The 23,604-nt window shown below is 39.0% G+C and overlaps 1 protein-coding gene across 2 annotated transcripts; it reads right to left on the bottom strand.

The window, feature by feature from the left end:
• Window positions 1–256: 256 nt before the first annotated feature.
• On the bottom strand, window positions 257–23,105 carry ttc17 (tetratricopeptide repeat domain 17). 2 transcript variants are annotated; one of them, XM_088297055.1, is made up of 25 exons: window positions 22,867–23,105; window positions 22,327–22,416; window positions 20,789–20,958; window positions 20,356–20,467; window positions 18,129–18,260; window positions 17,586–17,695; window positions 17,331–17,478; window positions 16,456–16,595; window positions 14,750–14,910; window positions 14,444–14,556; window positions 14,015–14,167; window positions 13,394–13,509; window positions 13,144–13,300; window positions 12,526–12,597; window positions 12,139–12,363; window positions 10,613–10,832; window positions 8,512–8,631; window positions 7,055–7,341; window positions 6,793–6,946; window positions 6,568–6,688; window positions 6,088–6,247; window positions 3,529–3,612; window positions 2,726–2,845; window positions 1,200–1,343; window positions 257–1,113 (listed from the first exon to the last, which is right to left on the bottom strand). In XM_088297055.1, the coding sequence occupies exons 1-25, from the start codon at window positions 23,035–23,037 to the stop codon at window positions 982–984; spliced, it is 3,612 nt and encodes a 1,203-aa protein (XP_088153181.1). In that variant the 5' UTR covers window positions 23,038–23,105; the 3' UTR covers window positions 257–981. The 2 variants fall into 2 exon arrangements, with proteins under 2 accessions (XP_088153181.1, XP_088153183.1); XM_088297057.1 differs by lacking the exons at window positions 20,356–20,467; window positions 20,789–20,958; window positions 22,327–22,416; window positions 22,867–23,105 and having other exon boundaries at window positions 17,564–17,695.
• Window positions 23,106–23,604: the final 499 nt, after the last annotated feature.

Raw genomic sequence — 23,604 nt, 5'->3', positions numbered from 1 at the left:
ACAAAGCCACGTTCGTTTAATACAAGACGATAAGCGCCGACCACTCGCCATCACACTGCTAACATTCCAAAATATACCTGGAAACCGACTTGGTTTTGAATAAAAGTAAAACAGAAGTTTGCTGAGAAAGTCTCAGAGTGCCACCATGTGGTCAGTAACACGTGTATAGAAGTGCAGCCTGTAAAAAGAGGATTGTACTTGGTGTTTAAGTCCTTCGGCAAGATATGTAAATGACACAATAGCACTTTAGTTGAAATCCACAAACGGCCTTTAATACTGTACATTTAATACAGATTCCACTTTCGATGGCCAGAAAGAAATCTTTTTTTTTTTTTTTTGCCTGATGATTATCTTTCAAGGCAAATGCAGCATAATTCTGTTTCTCTACTTTTTCATTAAATTAGCTTGGAGAGAAATCAGTTTGTAGGTCCCATATAAATAGAAATGATGACAAAAAGTGCAAAAATCACCGTCCATTTCATGAGCGGAAACAACGAGGGCATATATTGTTGAAAACTATGCGACTACTGAGATGTGAAGCACATTCCACATTCCATCTCAGCAATCGCTTGATGGACATGATATATTATAACCCTTTTAATTAAAACTTACCATTAAAATAAATTTAAAATACAACACTGCCCCCTGGCCACATGATGCACACATTTCATTATAGCTGTATATTTGTAATAGTATACGAGTATTATGGTTTTCCCTTTTATTTGTATTGCCAACTCTTGCATGAATGTTCGAACGACATCATCAACATATATGCCAGATTTGACCCCCCCAACAGAACTGCAGCTGTGCTTTGTGACGTTTAAGTGTTTCAAACAGCTGTTGTGGCAGTTTTAATGGGCTGAATGAAAGGGAAAAGACTTTTTTCCATTTTGTTTTTTCGCACAAGTTAACTGTGGGATTTAAAGAGCAAGTTTGCGTGTTCATGATCTATTGCGGGCATGATGCTGGCAACTTCTTTGATTAAGGATGACGACGTTCCCTCTTGGTAAGCAGGTAACACTGGATGGTTCTCAGTCGGTCTTTGGCAGGAGCGAACTCTGGCTGCAGTTTCAACGTCGACTCATACCAGCGCATGGCTTTTTCAAACTCCTCCTGCCGTCATGAAACACAAACAACATGTCCATACATGCTACTCCAATTAATTAAAGCAAGCGTGGAAAAAATAATGATTGATTTACCATAGCGATGTAGACGTTGGCAAGAGTAAAGTGGTTAACTACAAAGTGTGGCGTAATTTCTACAGCCATGTGAGCAACTGTCAGAGCGTCCTCCCACAGACGAGCATTCTGGAAGATGTTGGCCAGGCTGATAAGGGGAACATCCTGGTTACGAGTGGGGGGAAAAAACACATTAAGAAACGGCTTGATTAGGTTTGCTAAAGAGAAGATTTAAGACAAGTAGAAGTGGGAATCTCTTGGAGCGAAATTGCTACCTTAGTGTGGGAACTTTGACAAAACGGGGAAAAAAATGAATGAACGAGATATTAATGATTTCATTTCATGTCTACCAACAATAACATATCTTTGTCATCAGTGCAAATGCCATTTGTTTGACACTCGCAGATTCACTTGTGGAATTCCATTGAGGTCAATGCAATATTTTTATGTGTTGATAAATAATACGGATGTCCCGATCGGAATTCGGCTCGTGTGGTTTTCAGCAGATCGGACCAAAAAGATTGTTTTTCTTCATTTTCTGAAGGTCACAAAGAAAGCAAGCCAAAAGATACTTCTGAAGTTGCCTTGCCTGATATAAAGCCGTCCAAGCAAACAGCATAAGAGCTGAGAGAGTGACGGGCAGGTTAGCAAATAACGTAACTTCAGATAGAAGTTTCATGAGTGTAAATTACTTGTTGACAAGCGTGGTTGTTTCCCACAGGTTGCATTTAACAAGGTCATAAATCAATAGTGTTGTTTTTAGATTAGAGTAGTCACGCAATATTCTATTTGTATTAATGCCATCGTGTAATTTATGATTTTATGCTAAAACAAAACCTGTGGTTTCAGCACAAAATATATATAACAACAATATATGTAAAATCAAATTTAGATCTAAAAAAAAAGAAAGAAAAAAGATAGAACTTTTCTTTATTTTGAGAGTGGATAAAAAGCAGCTGGCACTGAATTTGATTGGCTCATGTATTCATGTAAATATACATGTAGTTGCAGAATTAGTTATACTGTAGCATGTTTTTCTAAATATTATCATGTTGTTTGTTTTTTTTACATTCCCCCAAAAAATTGTCTTACCATTTTCTCGTATCTTTAAAAAAAAGCAAAGACTCCATATCTACTTTTGCAAAATTTAACATACTGTAAACATTTGTGCACTATATATACACACACGTCTGTACGTACATTTTTATAATATATATTCTTTATCTATTTATTTTTTCAGGTATTGCCGACGAATCAGATCAACAGTCTGTATCAGCAGATCTTTAAAACCAAAGACTCAGACTCAAACTCAAACTCGGGTGTAAAAAGAAAGAATGATCGGGTCATCCCTAATAAACAATGTCGCTAGTGTAAAGCTGCTGTAAATGGAATTGGGAGTGCTGTAGGTAAAAACAATCGTCAATATAAATTATTTTGGTCTATGTTTGAAGGTCAATTAATCAGTCAGGCGGTAGTAAAAACAGCTAATTGGTAGGTAGAGGAAATAATATCTCATTGACAGTTGCTAAGGCACGGGGATTACCTACCTTCATGTGATAGGGGGCGTAATTGAGAGCCTGCCGCAAGCAGTCAATTGCCCTTTTGCCTTGACCTTTCACCCTCCAATAAAGTGCAGCCATACTGGATAAGACCCATGATGTCTGGTTCTATGAGAGTTCAAATTAAAAATAAACATTTGATTTAAAAGGGTCCTAATTTTACAGTGTTGTCACGACATCCAAATTTTGACTTTGATATTGCACTCGCATGTAGTAACTTGATACCGGTACTGAAACTGTTTTATGGCAAAAAAAATAAAAATATGCAAAAGACAGTGTAATGTGACAGCTGAACAACTTTAAATTCTTTTTTCCGTATTAATTCAGAAAATAAGGATACTAATTAGACTGTTTGGAAGAGTAAATACATTTTGAACATTTTTAAACACAATTGAAAAGAATATGTACCATTTGTTAACATGACCAAATATTTTAAATATATACAATGGCTTGTATTCAACCAAATATTTGACCTTTTGTCACGTTTCAGGCCTGAAAAAAGATTAAATCAACACCAAGTGGCACACAATCATGAAGTGGAACAAAATTCATATTATATTAAATAACTATTCACCACGGTAAGGTGGCCGTTCAAGGAGGCATAATTCAGATCTGCACACAAAATACAATGGATTTATTGAATTGCTATCACGCAATTTAATTGCGTGGCTGTGCCTTTGCAATCCAAACCATGACAGGACTTAAAAAAAAAAAAAATAATCACTGGATACAATTATACATCAATTATGAAGGTAGTTTGTTTGCTTTCAAATTTAAATTGATTGACTTACCTTCTCCAATACTTTAGCAATTCGAGTCCCCACTTGTTCAAAGGACTGAGGAGAGAATTCCTCTTTGCCAAGGTTTTGCAGGACCTGAGGTCAGGGACATCAAAAATCATATTATAGTAGTAGAATTTTTCGTATGTAGAGATGATCACCATGTTTTAATGACCATAGCGAGCACCTAAAAGCCCCAAATTTTCTCCAATATGGACGGGGCACCTTATAATGCGGAGTGCCTTATCTGAGGACCAAGTTCCAAAAACTGTAGATGTGTGACTTTCATGAGCACTCCACTGCACTGACTGGGAGCATTACACATCATGATAGCACCCTTTACCTATGGTGGTAACGTTTGAGACAACAGAGTGCTGGATTGACTGGGAGTGTTACATAGTGTGTTTGCACCCTCTGTGGGTGAAGGTTTGAGACTACAGTCAGTTGAACACAAACCAGTGCGTACGTGCGGGAGAGAGCTAGATAAAAGGGCCACTGAGGCCAAAGCACTATCAGATTGCTCTCCATCACTTGGGATATGAATGGCGTGGGAGATGCATGTTTTGTGTTAATTGTATTTCTCTGTCCCTTGCTTTGGTTGTTTCAATGTTTGCTAGTATGCTGTTCGGTTGATGTTGCGCGATAGTTTTGGTTTTGATGCAGCACCGTTGCTGTACACGTCTGTTGACTAGTGACTTGTCTAGATTGACCTTGTGTGATCAAGTGACTATGAAGTTAATGTTTCTGCTTGCAATGCGAAAGCCGGCATATTTGATGGAATAATTGTATATTATTGTACATATTATTATATAAAAACACTTTGCTTGCTGTAAAATGCTTTAAGGTGAGCCCACAAATTAAGACACTAACCTATTCATCACTGCACACCACTCCATATTAGGTATTGTGATCACTTGTAACCACCTCTTTTTAGCTTAATAAAAGGCGTAGAGGGCAAGCAGAATGGTGGATGACCTCGGTGCACTGAAAGCGATCGGTCTCCCCTTTTGCAAAAGACAAGCAGTAGTTGTCTGCCTTATCTCCTTTCTTGATTTGGTCTACGTCAACTTGGAAATATCTTTAATTGTACTGGATAAGTGACAATATCCGAGGGGTCGCACGGGAGGAGACCGACCAACCGACAATGACAAGAGAGAACCTGCCGTGTTGGATGGAGAACTTGTTAAGCTGTTCATTTCGGATACAGAAGACGAGGACTTTGATGGATTTGTGGATGAGAACTGCTCAAAAGATAACGTGAGTACATTGATAAATACTTACTTAACGTACAACTGAACTCTGTTTTGCTCCAGCTGCCTTTTTAAATACAGACGCTAGCATGCACGCTAAGGCTGCCACAAATTAATATTTTGCTAGTCGACTTATCACCAACAGTGGTAGCGATTAATCGCCAAATCGGATCACATGTGAATGGCCCCATAACTGCACAAGCAAGCAGCTGCACTTAAATGATCATCTGTAGCTTACATATAGAATTCATTAAGGTAGGTGCACATGAATATGAAAGACAATTAAGATGATAGAATATTCAATTTGTCTTCAACTTTGCAGCTTGTAATAGCATTCCTGACATGTTTATAAATGATGGTAGTCATTGAAATTTAAGGCGGTACCGTGGCCTTCAAATAAATACAATTGTAAACATATTTCACTCTTTTTGGTCCCCAATTCTTTTTTAGGTAGAAGGGAGTGAAATCATATGAGTAAAATTAGGGAAATGTACTGTGCTAAAATAAACTAAAAGAAAGACTAGTATTAGTTTTTGTTTTCATTTAACCTATGCAAAGAATTGTTTTGCTCCTCTAGTATGTAGTATCATGATTTTTTTTCTTTTTTACATCGTTTGATAGATTCATTTACACATCTAAAACATATATAAAACCCTAAAATTAAAAAATAAATCAATAAAACCAACTACGCTTTCCGAACTGTTTTAAATTTAAATTAGATGTGCAGTAAATGAAAAACAAGTCACCATAAAAATACTGCTCATGGCACGGGTCGAGTACTTTGAACAGTATTTCATAGCCCTCGGTTCTTTTCCATAGTTTTAATAGGAATTATGTCTTTAGCAAAGTAATAAGTCACTGCCTCAGTTACTTCTTTCCACCACTTGCTTGTTTTTTTTCATATAAGAGTGCCCTTGTTACCTTGATTTGTGTTAGATTGGCACTTACTTTGACTGTCTCCGCTATGTTTTGGCTGCTCTCTCCGCAAGCGATTACGTAAACTTTCGCTGTATTGACATCCGACGTCCAAAGCATGTCTTGGCAAACACAGTATTTAAATAAATTGTTGGCGATTTTGCTTGTCGACGCCGTCATGATTAGTCGACTAATTGGCAGCCCTAATGCACGATAGCTTATGTTTTAGCGAGCATGCATGCTAAGCTATGTTTTGACATGCCTATGCCCAATAATAGGGTGCGCCCTGTGTATGTATTAAATATAGACATAGCACCAATAATTGAGACTGCATTCTTTAATATGGTGCGCCCTATGGTCGGGAAAATGTGGTATTCTTTTCACATTTGATCTATGCCTAACCTACCTCACTGAGTTGGCTCTCTCCTGTGTAGTGGATGGCGGCTCGATTAGCCATGCCTGCCAAGTGATCGAGGGTATGCATACTGGCAGCGAGATTTGCATTGCATAAAGGCTCAACAGCTGGCTCCTGGAGTGGGGTGGCAAAATCGATGTGCTCTGTGATGCTGGGGAAGGAAGTGTTGAATAAAATTAATGAAACACTCTCATAATCTTAAACCATAGATGTATAGGTGATTCCCGCATTGCAATAGTACTGACATACGATGGTTTAAGATCATAATCAGGTTTATAGTTGAAGAGAAGCTTGAACTAAATTTGAGCAAGTGCCTACCATAAAAAAACAGCACCGCACAACAATGCACACGTCTGTTCCATTAAACCAAGTGACAAAACTCAAGATCAAACTCAATTTATTCATCGTCTTCATTGTTAAATAACGTGGAAATGAACAATCTCAATGAAATGGCACAGAACAAAATCTTACTCAATGTTCTTGGCTGACACAGCCAGCCAGGTGCTTGCTGCAGTGGTGAGGTCAACCCTTCGTGTGCGCTGACACTCCTCTGGCCCAGGCCATCCAAGACTTGTATAGTCCCTCCAGCGGCCTGCCCAAGCCAAAACACCAAGGTGTATGGTATATTCAATCGGTTGGGAGTCCAGCACCTTTCAGTACTTGCCCTTAGGTCAACTTGGTGTAAGTTAGTGGTACCTGGAGGACCTGTTGATGGGATAGTTGGTCCGCTAATCTCCAAAATAGAATGTCCTTCAGACACTGGCTCCACCCCCTGGCGATCATCAGAGATGCCCACATTCTCAGTCCCATCCACCTTTGCCTTTCTTACTCTCTTCACTTGAAAGGTGATCTGATAAGCAACATCAAAATCACACACAATCAAAAATGCCAAACAATGGGTTTATTAACATTTATTCTATGAGGCAATTTTTCACATGGTAGGATTAGGTGCCGTTACCCATTCTGAACCGTCGTCATCCTCACAGTTTCCAAAGCAGGGCCCTCCGCCACCACGGGGCCCCATCACACGGTCATTCTTGAGCACCCGGATTCCCCGCAAGTCACCTCGTTTTCCAGCGACATCTAAAGCCCCTTCGAAAGCTCCCATCAGGTCTTCCTTCAGCTGCCACTCCTCCTCACCTTCGACCTCTCCATCTGTGAGTGACGGGCTCGTCCCTGAAGAAGAGTGAGCAGCCTGACGTTTTCCTGCAGCCTCACCAGACCCATTGGTGTCCAAGATGACCTCTGGATCGACAGCAGCGAAAAATAAATTACAATCATGTCAAATAACATTTAACACCATGCTTTTGTGGAATTTCAGGCATTACTTTGATGCGGCAATAACAGACTGCACATTATACAATTGATGGGAGGAGTGCTAAGGGTAGTTACAGTGACAACAATGACAGCTACACAATGGAACTCAAATTAATGGTAAAAGTGTGCTTTTTAATTGCTTGTATGGAAATAGTTTTGGTCTCTGCAGTGTCTGCCCACCCACCAAGTGTGAAATTAAAAATTGAGCAATTTCTTTGTAAACTGCATATTTCAGAAAATGCGTTGGCAAGGGAGACATTGGTTCCCTCATATTGTTGAAGGAATGAACAAAGGCTTATTTAATGAAACAGGACCACTGGTGCTAAACAGGGAGGCATAAAAAACACTGGGTGTAAAGTGACATAATTCCTTATTGGGGTATTATGACAAGCACATTGCACAGATGTTATTAATATAGTTGGGAATTGTGAAGAACAAAGCAAAAAGGCTCCTTTAAAAGAACAGAAGCAGTGTAAGCATGTCATAAAAACAAAATACTTGTAAACATAGCTCCCCTCCGTCTCATACGTCCAAGAAAACATGATTAAAGATACAATACAATACAACTTGATTTATGTAGCGCATTTCACAACCGCTGGAGCTGTAACAAAGCGCTTATAAGCCCAGTAGGGCTCCAAGCTCTGCAGACTTGGGTCAATTAGTGGAGCGCAAAGTTCAGTGAAGCTGCATTTAGCTGTTTTACTGGACACAAATGGAATAAGCTTCAGAAAAACAGTGAAGTAATGGATGGATGGATGGTTATTTTAAAAACCTACTTTTATTTCTCTACTTTACTTTTAAATGTTTAACATTTTTCTGTTACATTTTTAAATGTTGTCCATGTCCGTTATTTTAGTCATTTTTCTAAGCAACCTTTGTCTTTATTTTGTTGTTGTGTTTGTAAATGCTTAAGAGTGTAGTGTCTTTGCACGCTGACTTGCCTATTGTTTGAAATGTGCCACATTGGCATGTCTTGTGATGAATATGCTATGGTGGGAACTTATTACATTTTTCTTGTTTTGGTTCCCACTAGATACTAGAAAACATCCGCCCTGTGTTTCCACAGTCAATGACAGTTCCTTTTGATCATATTCTTACGTTCAAAGAGCAAAGAGTCCTCAATGGCTGAAATGGAAGCTGCATGCTGTTTTTCGTCACCCCCATCCCACTCCTCCAGCTGGATGGCAAGTTCATCTTTAGCACCGCACGCAGAACCCTCTGGATCAACACACATTTAGGTAAAGGCATTAGACAAATGATTCCCACCATTAAATGATCTAATAATATGAATCTTTGTTGTCTGCTTCAATTAAAATGTCATGACATGGATATACGGCACATCAATTTGACAATATTATTATCCTAAGCGAGTGTCATGTGTTTACCATATAGTCCATGTACTTTGTGGGAGGAAAATTTGGCAATGGCGAGTACACTTTTGACACATATAATTTTGGTCGCAGCTATTTCCAGTAGGTTTAAATAATTGAGTGGAAACATTTCTCTACTTCAAAGCATTTTTCAGTTCACTCTCACTGATATGAATCAAGAAGTGTGTGTGTGTGTTGTCAGTTCTCATATCACGGAAGTGTGAACTACTACTAAGCTAGTCCGTGCTGTCATTGTCACCTTAAAAGTAGGCCTGCATGTGATTGGAAAAACATGCAATAAGCAATATGATTGTTGAATGTTGCAATATCAATATTATTTCAATATTTAACATGTTCCTATGAAAATTACATTTACATTATTTTAATGAATTAAATGTTTTTTTCATGCAACAAAAGAAGGGAGCTCAATATATTATTAGCTAATAAATTGTAATTATACCGGAAAATGTTTGATTATTGGGTGGCGACGCACATTCAGGTTTACGTCTGGTGACATTCAGATAAAAGCATAACATTACATAAAAACATGATTGCATTATTTACATGAGCCAATATTGCAATATTGATATCTTTTCAATATTTTGTGCAGCCCTACTTTACAGCCTCAAAGAACAGCGCTACAGTTTTCTCAGATAAGATTAGAGAAAAAAAAAATATCCTAAAACAGGGCACCCTGGCTTGGTGAAAGACTAACATATTACATAACATCTAATGATTAAGTAATGACTCCCTGTGCTAAATGCTAACTTAGTTTTTTCATCCAACAATGATACAATGCAAAATGCTATTTTCTAGTTTGACCATCAGGCCAATGTCACATTTTAAGTCAACAAGACAATAGCATTGTCAACATTGGGACCAATTTGAAATATTGTAGGAAGCAACGGGATAATGGGCCGAGTTGTCCAGGGCTTTATGCCCCAAGCAGGATCACCCGGGGTAAGCCGGTCACAGATGAGGGACCAGACAAAAAGCATTGTTCAAAACTCTCTATGGATATGACCAAAAGTGGACAAGTTTTCTCGAGCACATCACTGAGCCAGGTCATTGTTGCCCGGGTAGTGGTCAAAGGCAGGAGACTTGGCGGTTTGATATCCAGCAACAGAAGCTAGCTCTCTTTAGTCTTGCTAGCCTTTCCATTCATCTTAAGCTGTAGCACCAGTCCCCTTGAGAGGGCTCGGATTCTCTTCCACTCTGGAGTTGGCCAAGAGAGATGTGTCGGGGAGGTACGGGGATTCTTATTGGCCCACGGCTTAAAGTCTGTGCTTTGAGATTCACCCTGGTTAACAAAAGGATAGCCTCCCTCTGACTGTGATGTGTGCCTACGCATCAAACTGCAGCTAAGAGTTGCTACTTTTGACAGGACTTCAAAGTTCACATGGCAATGACAGTGAGACTTGGTAGGGCATGATGCACAGGCATTCTGGTGGTGTAGCAGTAGTCCGGTGAGAACAAGCAGAATGACTTCCAGATGGCTTCAAGGGAATTATAGCTCACCATCCGGCACCTCAGGTGGGAAGTACATTCCAAAATTGGAAAAACCCAAACACGCTCCATAATCAAGTCCTACACAGTTCTCTGTCTTGGCACGTTTCCAGCAATTATTTTCAAACTTGTAATGCAAATAGAAACCAATGTCTGAAATAATTTAAATGGTCTTTAATAGTTATACATTTGTTCGTGCTTCAAATTGAATGTTGCTGCATGTGCATCGCTCTCTAACACTAAACTTTGAGGAAACGCCCCGCAAGTAGAAGAATTGTCCTTTTTTTGTTGGGAATGAGAACATTTGCATCAAAGTTACTCACGTGAGCAGGGTTGTTGGTTTGATAAGTTGTAAAGGAAGGGATAAAACTGCAGGCAACGCAAAAGGGGCATGCTGGCGCGACACTGTTCACAGGCAGCAAAGGATGAGAAGGAAGTGGAGGAGGAAATGGCTGTCAACAGTGTGTGGCGATACAAAGCCAGAGCGCCTGTCACATTGCCTTGGGCCAACCGCAAGCTCACCAGGCTGAAGAGTGCATGGGGCTGGTGGGAGAAAAGGGGAGTTGTTCAAATACTCACAAAAGTAGCACTAATTCTAACAATGCAAATACACAAAAATAAAAATTGCCGTAGTATTTGTGGTTCATATTTTCGGTGCATATGTAATGCACCCAATCCAAACATCAAGAATTATGATCTATTGGGGGTAATAGCTAAACATTATTATTTGGCCTCAAATGAAAAAGGAATTGTTCCTTCAACCTAATAATTGGCAGCAATAACTAAAAACAAGTGTTTGCAATAACTGGTGATGAGTCTCTCACATCACTATGAAGTGATTTTGGCCTACTCCTTATACCAAAGCATATCCATTTGAGTTAAGTCCGGACACCAACACCATGTTACATTTACTTGTCTTGTCTTTGTGAAATATTAAAATTGGCTTGATGAACACCTGCAGTGCCATGAAGATGGCAAATACTTTTCCACGGAACTGTAAAGAAATAAATTGGAAGAGGGCAATACTTTTTTCCACAGCCTTGAATATACAGGATACACACGACTATTCACAAAAGAATAAAATTAAAACAAATAGGACATCCGACTACTGTGTGTGTGAAATTTCAGGGTTAGCCGAAAACGCAGCATAATTATTATAGGTGAATTTAATTTGACCTTTTCAAAAGAACAGGAGAGTGAAGGTGTTTGATTCATGAATTGACCCATACTTTTTCAATGTCCTTTCTGTGACTCTTACAGTCTCCCTGTAAGCCTTTTGCAACCGGTGAATGGCACGAAGCCATTTTTCCCAAAACTGGGGAAAAAGAAGCCCGCAACAAATGGGAAAATACAAAATGTGAAGAATATTGAGGGGGAAGCGGGGGAGAAAAAAAAATCTATCTAAAGATAAAAGATAAAGATAAAGATGTCCTTTATTAGTCCCACAATGGGGAAATTTGAAATCTAATATGCAGGGGTCCACTGTAGTTTTTACTTGTAATATCAAATCACTAGATATCACACCTGGCTACTTTGCGCTTCCTCTGGGCCTTATTCTGCCATATATAACACCATGAAGGGCCAAATAATTTGTGTTTTATGTAACATAATTAATAATTTCTGACAAAGCAAGTGAGAACAGCAAAGTCCACAAACCTCTCATAAAGACAGCAAAAACAGTGTATTTTGACTTATGGAGGCAGCACTGTAATCACTAAGCTCCTCTGTTACACTAATTAGGGTGCGTATTCATGTATGGAATGAATTCAGCAGACGTGTTGCCAAACACAACAGTAATTATGATAAAGATCCCATAAATGCTGTCAGAACAATTTTAAAAGAAAGTCACCTCAGTTGCATTGTAAGCTAGCGCTTGCTCCACCAGTGTTTGTGATTGGGTGGTCAATCCATAATGTAGCAGCAAATTAGCAGCATTTGTGAGAGGCAAATGGCGCTGGGAGGGAGGGGTTTTGATCCACACTTGGCGCAGGCACTGGAGGGCACGACTGCCATTTCCTTGGGCTCGCCAGAAAAGAGATGCCTCATTGTGGACGTGCCAGCTGGATAATTTGTCCTACACAAACAATAACTTCTTAGTTTAGAAATATTTGGCTTCAGAAAAACGGATCAATAATTTTTGATGGAGTATGTGGTTTTATGGCAGGTGTGTGTGATATGTATGAGGAGAATGTACACAGCATATCAGAGGATAATGTGTAATGGGAAGCTTACTTACTGATTTCATTATTTCGGCAATTCTGGAACCAATTTGTTCCAATGTCCAACCACCACTCCGGAGCTGCAAAATCTGTAATCACCCACAATGATAATATTTCAGCGCCCTTTTACACAATCGCAAAATCCAATGTTACCGTAATTTTCAGTGTATCATGCTCAAAATGTCAAAGTTGGGATGCACATTGTACAAGGAAAAAAAATGTCTCAAATTTACAAAAGGTTTTCCAACGTCATTACACAAGGGGGGTATTTTAGTACTGAAAACATTTTTCCATGCAACCCTAGTATATAAGTGCAAATGTTAACGTCAATCAAACGTCCCTTTAAGTTGCGGGTTTAGTGTTTGTATTCTTGACTATACTCTTCGTGCTTTCATGTGTGCACTCCATAAAATCCGATGAGATTAAAATGATGCCGTTTATTAAAATGCTGTGAGGAAAGCAGATCACTGAGTCTGTGTAATAAAGCTTTTTTCTGAAGCAGTATTTCAGTTTTTTTCCACGGATTTCGCAGTGTGTTTTGAAACAATTCAGATATATTATACGCATCTCACAAGATTGCGGTGTGCATTATATACGGATACCAGAAAAAAAAAATTAATAAAATTTCAAGACACCTGGGAGGCAAAGGGATCCGGAAGCATCTTGTCTTCCAGAAGCCAGTCCAGTGAAGCAGGCAGGGGAGGAGAATACACTTGGGAGAGAGAACCACACTCTGGCAGGGTTATTGTTTGAGGAGGACTCTGACTCCCATAGAGGAGAGTTGCCACTGGGCTGAATGGCCACAGAAAGAATACAATTAGTTACAGTATTTTTTTTTTTTGCACCAATAAACAAAATAATTTCAGATCTTGAATGCGTACTTGCCTTTGACTATTGGCTTCAGACAAAAGGTGGTATGTTGGCAACAAGTGTGCAGGAGGGACACTTGGGTATTCACTAACGCAGTCTTCACGCTGAGGCCACAACCATTTCTGCACATCCTACAGAAAGAACATGACTGCACTAAGTAAAATATTTTTTTCTGAACAACTACTTCAGACCAAGCCTAATATAAAATGGCAAATTTCAAGCTCTAGAAGGATTAAAAAGGGCATTAAGGAAAATATACTTCTTAATTGCTTGTATAAAATTGTTGGCCAGTCATTTAATGAAACAAATCTTTTGTTATATTGTCTGTCTATCCCTGATGATGTGTCGGTGAGCAAATTGTTGTTCATTTACAGACAGTTAATTTACAGAATAACTGCCACCATCCTGAGCCACCTTCAACCACTGACCCACAATGTCGAAAACAATATGGTCGGGCCAAAAGCTAAGAAAACCGGGATCAAGTTTTTGGGGATGCAGAGATTAGCATGAGCTAACAGCATTTTGTTTCTAATGAGTAGCACACGCCTATATGCAGGCTCCACATTATACTGAAAATTAAAAATTGTAAAAAAATATATGCTGTAAACTAAAATCAAGTGTAATTATCCGTCTTGCCTGTGTGTCATCATGACGACTGCTCCAGAGGGCGGCAACAGGATCCTGGTCACCTGACACAGAAGGATGGAGCTGAGGTCTGTGTGTTGACTGATTTGAACTGTGATCTGACACAAGTGCCACACTGGATGCCACTGATATCTCCTCGCCAAACTATGAAGAAAGGGAGGCAATAAAACCAATCAGTGTTTAATTTTATTGCTTAATTTACTTTTATTTGTAAAAATATTGAAAAAAAATCTTTGGGTGACAAACCACATGTTCACCGTACATCTTTATGTAAACAATGACATGACACATATCCAAACAGTGGAGAAAAATAGGACCCATGTCACTTGAAAGAAGTAGCGTAAACCCAGCCTAGTTGTATCTTACACAATAGTATCCGCCTAAACAAACGCAAAAAGAAAAAACAGATATAACACTTACTTGGACAAAATGGACATTTTCAAACAGGTCTCCACGATGATAGCGCACAGGCAGATCAAACGGGCAGTGGAGGCTGCGCTGTTGTTGACCCAAACGGCAAATTTGATGGTTCCCTGCGGCAATAAAATAATTGTGATTTAAAACAATTACATTTATATGAAAGCTATAAAGTTATTTTTAACTCCATAGGCTTACTAATGTCGTTTCATCACTTTAACGCCTCCAAAACTTTATGATAGGAGACAAACTTGATATGAGTAACTATCATCACTGCCTATAACATTGGAGACCATGACTGGCAATTACCAAGCTGAGCTTCTTTGGCCATTTGGGTCTCATGGATAATGTTGTGCAGAATCTGCTCTTCCTGCAAGAGCTTGTGTTTATCTAGCGCCTCCTGCTGGCGAAGGTAGTGGTCATGCTGCTTTTGGTATTCCTTGAGCTCATTCAGGGTTCGCTGCAGTGATCTATATAGAGAGCAATAATTACATGTTCAGATAAAACCATATAGAATAGTTGTGACTCAACTGCATAAGTGCCCTTCTTGAGTTTTCACATGATTGTAGAAAAAAAAAAGAAGAGCGAAACAGACATGAGAAAAGCTAGTCTAATTCTGGTAACTGCAAGCAGGGTAATGCTTAAGTAATCTGTTCACGTTTGCCGCATTTTGGTAGTTTACTGACCATAAAGATTGTCTTCAGTCAAGTCAGATTTATGTTGTAACATAAGATAACAGAAGGTCAAAACGGATGACAACATTTTGTTAATTACAGTATGTTGTACAAAATGGATGTACTCGACTTGGGCACTATAACCCCGCGAGTTGCACTGGCGAGCCGTCCGGTCAACATGGAGCTTCTGGAGGGCCCCACCTTCTACTCCTTTTAGCTCAGCTCCAGCCAGCCACGTTCCCATCACAAAGCTGACACCAGGCCAGGGAGGGGACATGCAGAGGCGCAGTATGCCAAGTAAAAAGAAGTAAGCAATGACGTCCTGCCAGTTTCACAAAGAAGTTTAGTGGTATTCTCAAGAAGCAGTGTTGTATTGCGTTTTTACTCACTGTATTTTGCAGTAAACACAAGACCTGGCACCCGTATTCCTACCTGTATATCCAGCTGTCGCTTCATCATTGTTCTTTTTTTTTTCCAATTTCTTCTTCATCTCTGATTAATTTATTCTTTTTACATAGTGCCCCAAGTGTTTTTGTTTTGTTTTTTTGTTGTTTTTTTTTTAACAGAGACCTTATTTAACCCAAATGCCTTGTATTACAGAAAACATTTAGATGTCATGTGAGACAGAGTTTAAAAAAATGTCAGTAAGAAAAATGTGGTTTGTATTTATGGACAATATTTGACTTAAATAAAATACCTTTTCATTGCAAGCTGTAATGGCATTACCAAGTATCTGTAACTTGGTATCGATGAGTACTTCAATGTAAGAAAAAAAGTGGGACCAGCACATGCACACAGTTTACAGTTTTATAAACTTTACTTCTGTGTTGGTGTAGATCAGGGGTAGGGAACTCCGGTTCCTGGAGCGCAATATCCTGCCCGTTTTAGATCTCTCCCTACTCCAAAAACACCTGATTCAAATGATCAGCACGTTAACAAGCCCTGTAGAAGCCTGAAATGATCCTGATTATTTGAATCAGGTTCGTTTGGAGTCAGCAGAGATCTACTGGCAGGATATGGCTCTCCAGGAACCGGAGTTCCCTCCCCTTGCTGTAGATTGTTGATAGACAACAACAACAAGTTTCTTCTCATGCACAGATTTGCCTTAATACACGACCGTTGGAATCGTACTGAAGTGTAAAAGGAGTACTTAGTCATGGATATAAAACAACTTAAGTTAAAATCTAAAAAGATACTATATATTATCCGTAAACTAAACATCACATGAAATGAACATTGGCGATTTTAATCACTGCGTTTAAATTAATAAATGTCCGTAAACTGCAATTAACTGCAGTTACTTTTTAACTCTGTTAAAATGGATGTGCGACAAGTGTGTACCTGTGCTGGGCTTCGAGGCGCTGCTCAAGCTTTTGTTGGCAGAGCACAGCATGCTTCCTCCTTAAGGCCAACTCAAAGCCTGGCTGGGCCTGTAATGCCTGCTCATAACACAACACTGAGTGGTTGTATTCCCCAAGCATCTGGTAGGGCAGACAATGTTGGAACAAAGAGATTTGTAGATTGCAGATCGCTAGTTGTCTATAGTTTTAATACACATTGAACAATAGAAAGCTGTATAAAGGCCAGCCATTAGTCATAATGTGTACTTGTTCAAAGGTACATGTATAACATTAGGGGTGGGCTATATGGGCAAAAATAAGCATTCCTCAGTCCATGGAAGAGAATTGCTCTCTGTGGTGACCGTTGTGGCACATTTAGCAATGTTATTCCGACCGATGCAAATCTTGTCATCCCCAAATCATTTACAGACAAGGGACGTGGACTCGCGTCTTGCTATTAATTTACTCCTACGCTCCTCAACATATGAAACGTTTGCTCGGCTGCGATAACAGTCACATCACTGGATCATGCTCACTGATTCGCAGAAACTCCTTCCTCCTCTGCCATTGATGCACACTGATTTGCCGAATTATTTTTTTCACCACTTCCTCCGACTTTTCAGACATTGATAGACTTGTTTGTCCTTCCTTTCCGAGGCAGTATAAATACTCAATGTAAAATTGTGAAAGCAACTTTGACGATATAGCTGATATATATATATATATATCACCCACCCTTAAAACACATTTGATTACACTGACAGTAAAAAGAAAACAGATTTGTGTGATTTATGTTTTAAATAATATTGAGGTCTAACATTGTTGTTTAAGATCAAATTGGCGCTAATGCATTATTGTGGGCTCTTTTTAACTTACAGCATAAATGTTTCCCAAAGTGTAGTGACTGGTGAACAGGTCAGAGGGCAGGTCCAAGGCCGTGTGGGCGAGAACAGCAGCATCTGCTGAGAAATGGGCGCGGTGCAGGATGTTAGCCATATTAACCAGGGCTACGTCCTTGTGAGGCCTAACAACACACAAAGGGTGAGAGAATATGAACATATGTGGCCGCTCTCAAACGAACACACTCAATTGAAGCATCCAGCGGGGACCTTGTGATGAGGCTGACGCTACCTAGGGGAAAAGTGCAGAGCGCGCACCACGCAATCCATTGCCTTTTGAGGCTCATTCTTCATACGCCAATAGAATGAAGCCATGTTATACAGCACCCATGACGATGTATTCTGGAACATACAAAAAGGCATGATTATAGTTTTTGTTGGATTACTGTTCTGACCTCTGACAGTAGTCCTTCTGATAGCTGGACGAGGATGATAATTTAAAATGTAGTAACGCAGGAGTCGCCGGAATAAGATGATTGTAATATATCGGCTACTAACTGACCTTGACTAAATGAATATACAATTTGAGCGCCGTTGTTTCTTGGAAGGATTACATTCGGCACACTGAATCAGCAGCAGTTTATCAAAATTCACAATGCCAGCAAGTGATCATGTCATCCTTACAAACTTAAGTGTCCGCCAGACTTAAAAACTGCTCATTACGTTGCTGACAAAAATAAATGCAAAAACATCAATATAAAGAGCCAGTATCTTAGTGACAGAAGTGTTTGACATTACATACTTGTGTACAAGAACAAGAAAAAAAATAGTTCACCTTGAGTAATGCTTGATGGATGCGATGGCCCACCACGTCTATACTATGGCCTAGTTTATGTGACAAAGAACTATAAATTGGGTCCTCCTTTGAAAGTAACGGGGAGGTGAGGTTTGCCCTCTCTTGTACACCCTGCAATACACCAGGAAGAATACAGACAGGTTATGCGTTACATGACAGAACGTCATGGCCAAAATGATAACCAGGGCTATTGTGATAAATATCGGAATCATTCATTACAATTATTCAAAATTGTAGGAAAACAGCTGTATTTTCACTGGGTTGCTACTATATAAAAAAATTATATGAGGAGTGCAAAATGGTCTTTAAATAGGAATTAATAATTTATCATTATTATATACCGTATTTTTACGGTCATAAGACGCGCTGCATCAAAGGGCGCAACACCAGTTGAGGGTGCTATTTCCGTATTCAATGCATGTACTAGGCGCGCCGCACTACAAGGCGCTAGCTCAGCTCGCGCTAGTTCAACTGCCTCGCGCTAGCTGCTCGCGCAACTGCCTCGCGCTAGCGCTATGACCCGAAAAATACGGTACATATATTTATATATATTTGCCATGTCATGTCATTATCCACACCGCTTATCCTGTACAGGGTCGCGGGAGGGTGCTGGAACCTAACCCAGCTGACTACGGGCGAAAGGCACACTACACCCTGAACTGGTCGCCAGCCAGTCACAGGGCAGACATAGACACCGTCACTGAGTGGGAGCTGAACCCACGCTGCCCGTACACGACTCGGGCGAGTGTACCACTACACCATCAATGACCCTGACCCATATATATATATATATATATATATATATATATATATATATATATATATATATATATATATATATATATATATATATATATATATATATACACTTATTAATATTGAAAAAGCATTGTGTACAAAATAACGCAGGTCAACAAATTTTTTATTATTATTATGCACGAAAACCTTTCTAGATTCTTTTTTTGTGCTGATTCAGAATCTACCCAGTTTTTTTTCACTAGCACATCAGGTTTTAAAAATACTACTACTACTACTACTAATAATAATAATAATAACAACAAATAAAATAATAATAACAATAATAGGTGCCTTAATATCTCATGTATAATATGTCTCCCCCCCAAAATCAACCTTAAAAAGTCTTTTTTTTCCCCCTCTGTACCCGTATATATTAAGGGTATCCTGATTGCTGGTATGCATTATTATCATCTCGTCACATTTGTGCAAGTGCATGTTTTTAATGCTGCCATAACAGTCTTACGGTAGACTATAAAACATGGTGGTTGAAAGTTACCCCCTTTTTCTCACTGTTTTGGTCACGCTTCTCCACTTTCACCTCTCGTGTTTTGAAGAGAGACCGCCGGGAGGGTGAGTGGAGGCAGGAAAAAAAAAACTTTGGATTTACGTAATTTGAACAAATGCAAATTATTGTACTGTGTTAAATTAAAATGATATTTGATTATTTAACAGGCTGGAGAAAGAGATAAGATATGAAGGGGGACTTTGTTGAGCGTTGGTGTCGAGGGGTTGTAATGAGCATGCCAAGCTAACTACTGCAATGCACAAGCTCGTAAACGCATCACTTGTGATTGCAGCAGCAATTTTGATGGCAAAACAGCACTTTTTAGAAGAGCCTGGTTTGTTAAAAAGTGATCAGTAGGAACAGCAGAGTTATTTAAGTTTAATAAATTGCCTTTAAAAAGTAATCCGACAGCTCTTCCCAGCGTTGTTAGCAAGTAGGGTGACCGCCAAAGAACAATGGCAAAAGGCGCCATAGAATATAGTGTCAGCCTAATTAAGTTTTTTTTTTTTTTTAGGGCCCTTAATTAGCGATTGAACGTTATTTCAGGATGTCGTTGTGTCGTTAAATTCGAGGCAATACCTCAGGGTCTGGACAAAGAGTCAGTTGTTAAACCAAAAATATGTTTAGTGACACAAAAAGCCAGCTCAGTTTAAAATTTGCTAGTGACCGAGGTAATTTCTACTTAAATTAGCCAATAATTCAAAATGTATCTTTGCTTTTAGAAACTCCAACACAAGCGCGTTCTTGTGATTAATAAAAACGACTTTGAGGAGATAAGCAAACTGGATTGCAGCTGTCACTTAGTACAAGCGTGGAAATGCAGATTTGTTTCACAACACATCGATTTGAAAATGATGACATCAGGTTAAGTGCAATTAATGACATGCTGACCATAATACTCACCCTGAGATGCTGGAACGCATGGATACTATAAGGCAGTTCTAACACTTGTGCACAGTCTGGCTTTTCTAGATCTGGAGGCAGAGCCGAGAGTAAATCCACATAGTCTTCAGGGCTACACACAAGAGGACAGTGGTACAAGTCATTACATACATGAATAATATTGTTTAAGGAATCAAAGTAACGGTCTGTTCTACTAGCCATTTTTGTAGAAACAATGGAGGAAGAGAACAAATCATTTTCAAATAACCCTCACTATATATTTACAGTGTGAGGCAGAAAAACACAGTACAATTTACAGTATATATACACACATTAAGACTTAGACAGAGAGTGCAACCTGAATCCTTTGTGGGTTAGGCAAGAGTCAGAATGCATTTCACGCTATGTTTTCTTGAAAGGAAGGAAGTACTATTCTTTCATATGTTATACGTACCGAATATCTTTACTCTCTAAGGAGATGTAAGTGCCATCATACAGATCGAGGTCACCAAGTGGTACTTTGGCCATAATGCAGTCTGCATCCTCTTTGTAGTGTCGCTGTTCCAGCCCTGTGTCCCTGTCCTCATTTTCCTCAATGTGAATTTTCTGTGCCACTAGCAGCTTCTGCTCAAATTTGAAAAAAGAAATGTGTTGAAGTGTTTGTGAGAGAATAGCTTTTAACTTCAATGAATGGGGTAATAAACTGTAATACACCCATTTTTAAGAACGGTTTATATTAAAGGATTACATTACAAATGTTGCCATTTTCAGCAGTAAAAAGTTTTCTTTTGTTTCTGTTTGTAATGATATTATCAAACTCGACTCAGCTTCTGAACATTAGATGAGCCGTGATTGGTTGTTACCTCAACACGTGACATCATTTTCAGTCAACAGCAGGGGGTAAAATATGTTTTTAAAGGGGTTAATTACGCATGAAAAATAATGATGTCATCATTCATCATAGACAAAATATTGAATTTTTACTGCAAAAATTTGCAAAATTAGAAAGGTATCCCTTTACTAGCTTCATCGAAAAACATACCACTAATTAAGACCCCCAAACTGTTAAGTTTCCTAAAAAAATCATCTCAGATAAATGCAAACAACCTGCGTAAGTATTTCAACATGTGGCAAAGACTCCTAACTTCTAGTAACAACCCAGGCTAAACAAAGCTCCTCCCCAGTATACAAAGCTTGTCTCTCAGTAGACAAGTAAAACCAATTCCTGTTTAGACAAAGCTTTGGCACCATAACGTCTAAGAGCATTGTACACGCAGCAATAAAATACAAACACACACACAAATAGGTAAGTTTTTAGCAAATAACGGAGGACGCGTTAAAAATGCAAAAGTGGCTACGTTTACATAGACACATTTATTCTGATTAAAATCCTGATCGAAATAAAAATGCTTCATGTACAAACCCCATTCCGAATATTCTGACCCGATCAAGCCCATTCCGATCAAGATTTTATTCCGAACGGGAAGGGTAGTTCACATCAATTGATGATCTGATCGCCGCGCAGAAGACACTTATTCAGAAATTTCGGAACAAATCGTCTTTACCGTGCACGTCTGTGACGTCAGAATAGGTGCAAGACTGAACTGAAAAGTGGTCTGGAGAATTCATTGCAGATCCATTACCTCAACATAACAGAGCTAACTAAAGAAATAAGCGAAATAACGTGTAAAGTCTAAATGAATGGAGCGATGTTTTGTAGACACGAAAGTCACTACTTTTTTAATCCGGTATATTTGGTCAATTTGCACGTCAAAATAATTTGGTCCGATCAAAAGTGTGATGCATGAACAAGCAAGTCTAATCGGATCAATATTTTTAGTGTCCATAAAATCAGTGGATAATTTTAATCCGAACTCTGATAGGATTAAATATATGTTGTCTACGTAAGTATAGCCACTGTGATTTTAGGTGGGGACTAACTGTCGATTATTTTCATTGACAGCGTTATGCGAACTGACAAAACTCACTCACCTCCAGTTTCTTGAGGTAGTTAACACGGGACTCTTGTCGCATGAAGATCACCACGTCATGCGGATGCTTGAGATTCAAAGGTGAATCAACCTACAACACGTTTAGGAGGAGTAATTCACGATCAACTTGAAGCAAAATAATACACTGTACACAGATAAATTCTATCACGAGAAGCTCTTCCCCCAATAAATAATTTCATAAAAATAAAACGCAAGTATAACTTTATTAAGTTGATGGCAGTATAGTGATAAGGGACGCCGACAGTCGGTATGTTTTGGTCATTTTGACCTTGCTCACTAACTATCTCCCGTAAGATCTGCGCTTTACTATAACTCGTTGAGGCTGCGGGTGGTACTGTCTCGGAAATTTTAACTTAAGGGAGGCGGGCAATCAAATCTGGCAGAGCTAAAGTAGACCACCAAAAGTGCATTATCAAAACCAGACCAAAATAAAAATATTTATATATATGGATGTTACAGGTAAAGCTAACTGAGATAGCATTAGATGCTAGCCACCTAATAGAAGCGAGAGCTGTCATACTTGCTGTTGTATTTTTCCGTCCTCTGTGACAACCCAGTGGGTCGTAGCTCCTCCGGAGTCCACTATGAGTACGCAAAGGAGAATGAAAAGCTTCCCTTGAAAAAACGTTTTTCGCGAGCAGCTCACTCGACAGGGAAAGCAGTCAGGACTGATTTTTTCGACGTCCGCCATTTTTCTGTCTCCTTAGAGCTGTGGCAACAACCCCGCGGCCTCCGACCACACGTCGGCGCTTAACTCGCTTTGCACCTCAAGCGACAACAACAATAACATATGTGACCTTTTTACTGGAATAATCAATCTGAATATTTAGACTGGAAAACTACTACAAAACTAAACTACATTGTAATCATACGAGGCTAGTGATAATCAGATTAAAAGTGACATTAGTTATTGTATTAAATATATAAATTTGCGTGTGTGTGTGTGTGTGTGTGTGTGGATGTATATTGTATTAAATGATGATTGTAAATATGTATTGTTACAATATGCAGTAGGTAAGTAGTAACATACCAATTATGTATTTCAAATTCTTACATAATTGCTTATAGATACTAATGTACTGTAATTAATATTACCGTAATGACAAATATTGGAATTGTGAATGTGAAATGTGAATAGACATTTTTTAGACATTTATATTCAACAGGTGCAACATTAGCTACGTTGATTTTGGTGCCTATTTACAAAAGGCATCCACTTTGTGCATTTTGTAGGTCGTCGCTTAATGAAATCCGGTCG

This window comes from Idiotropiscis lumnitzeri, chromosome 5 (genome assembly GCF_059441095.1).
Source record: "Idiotropiscis lumnitzeri isolate Australia: NSW breed Sydney's pygmy pipehorse chromosome 5, RoL_Ilum_1.0, whole genome shotgun sequence".
Lineage (NCBI taxonomy): Eukaryota > Metazoa > Chordata > Actinopteri > Syngnathiformes > Syngnathidae > Idiotropiscis > Idiotropiscis lumnitzeri.
The sequence above is the reverse complement of the archived record's forward strand: the minus strand, read 5'-3'. Positions and strand labels throughout refer to the sequence as shown.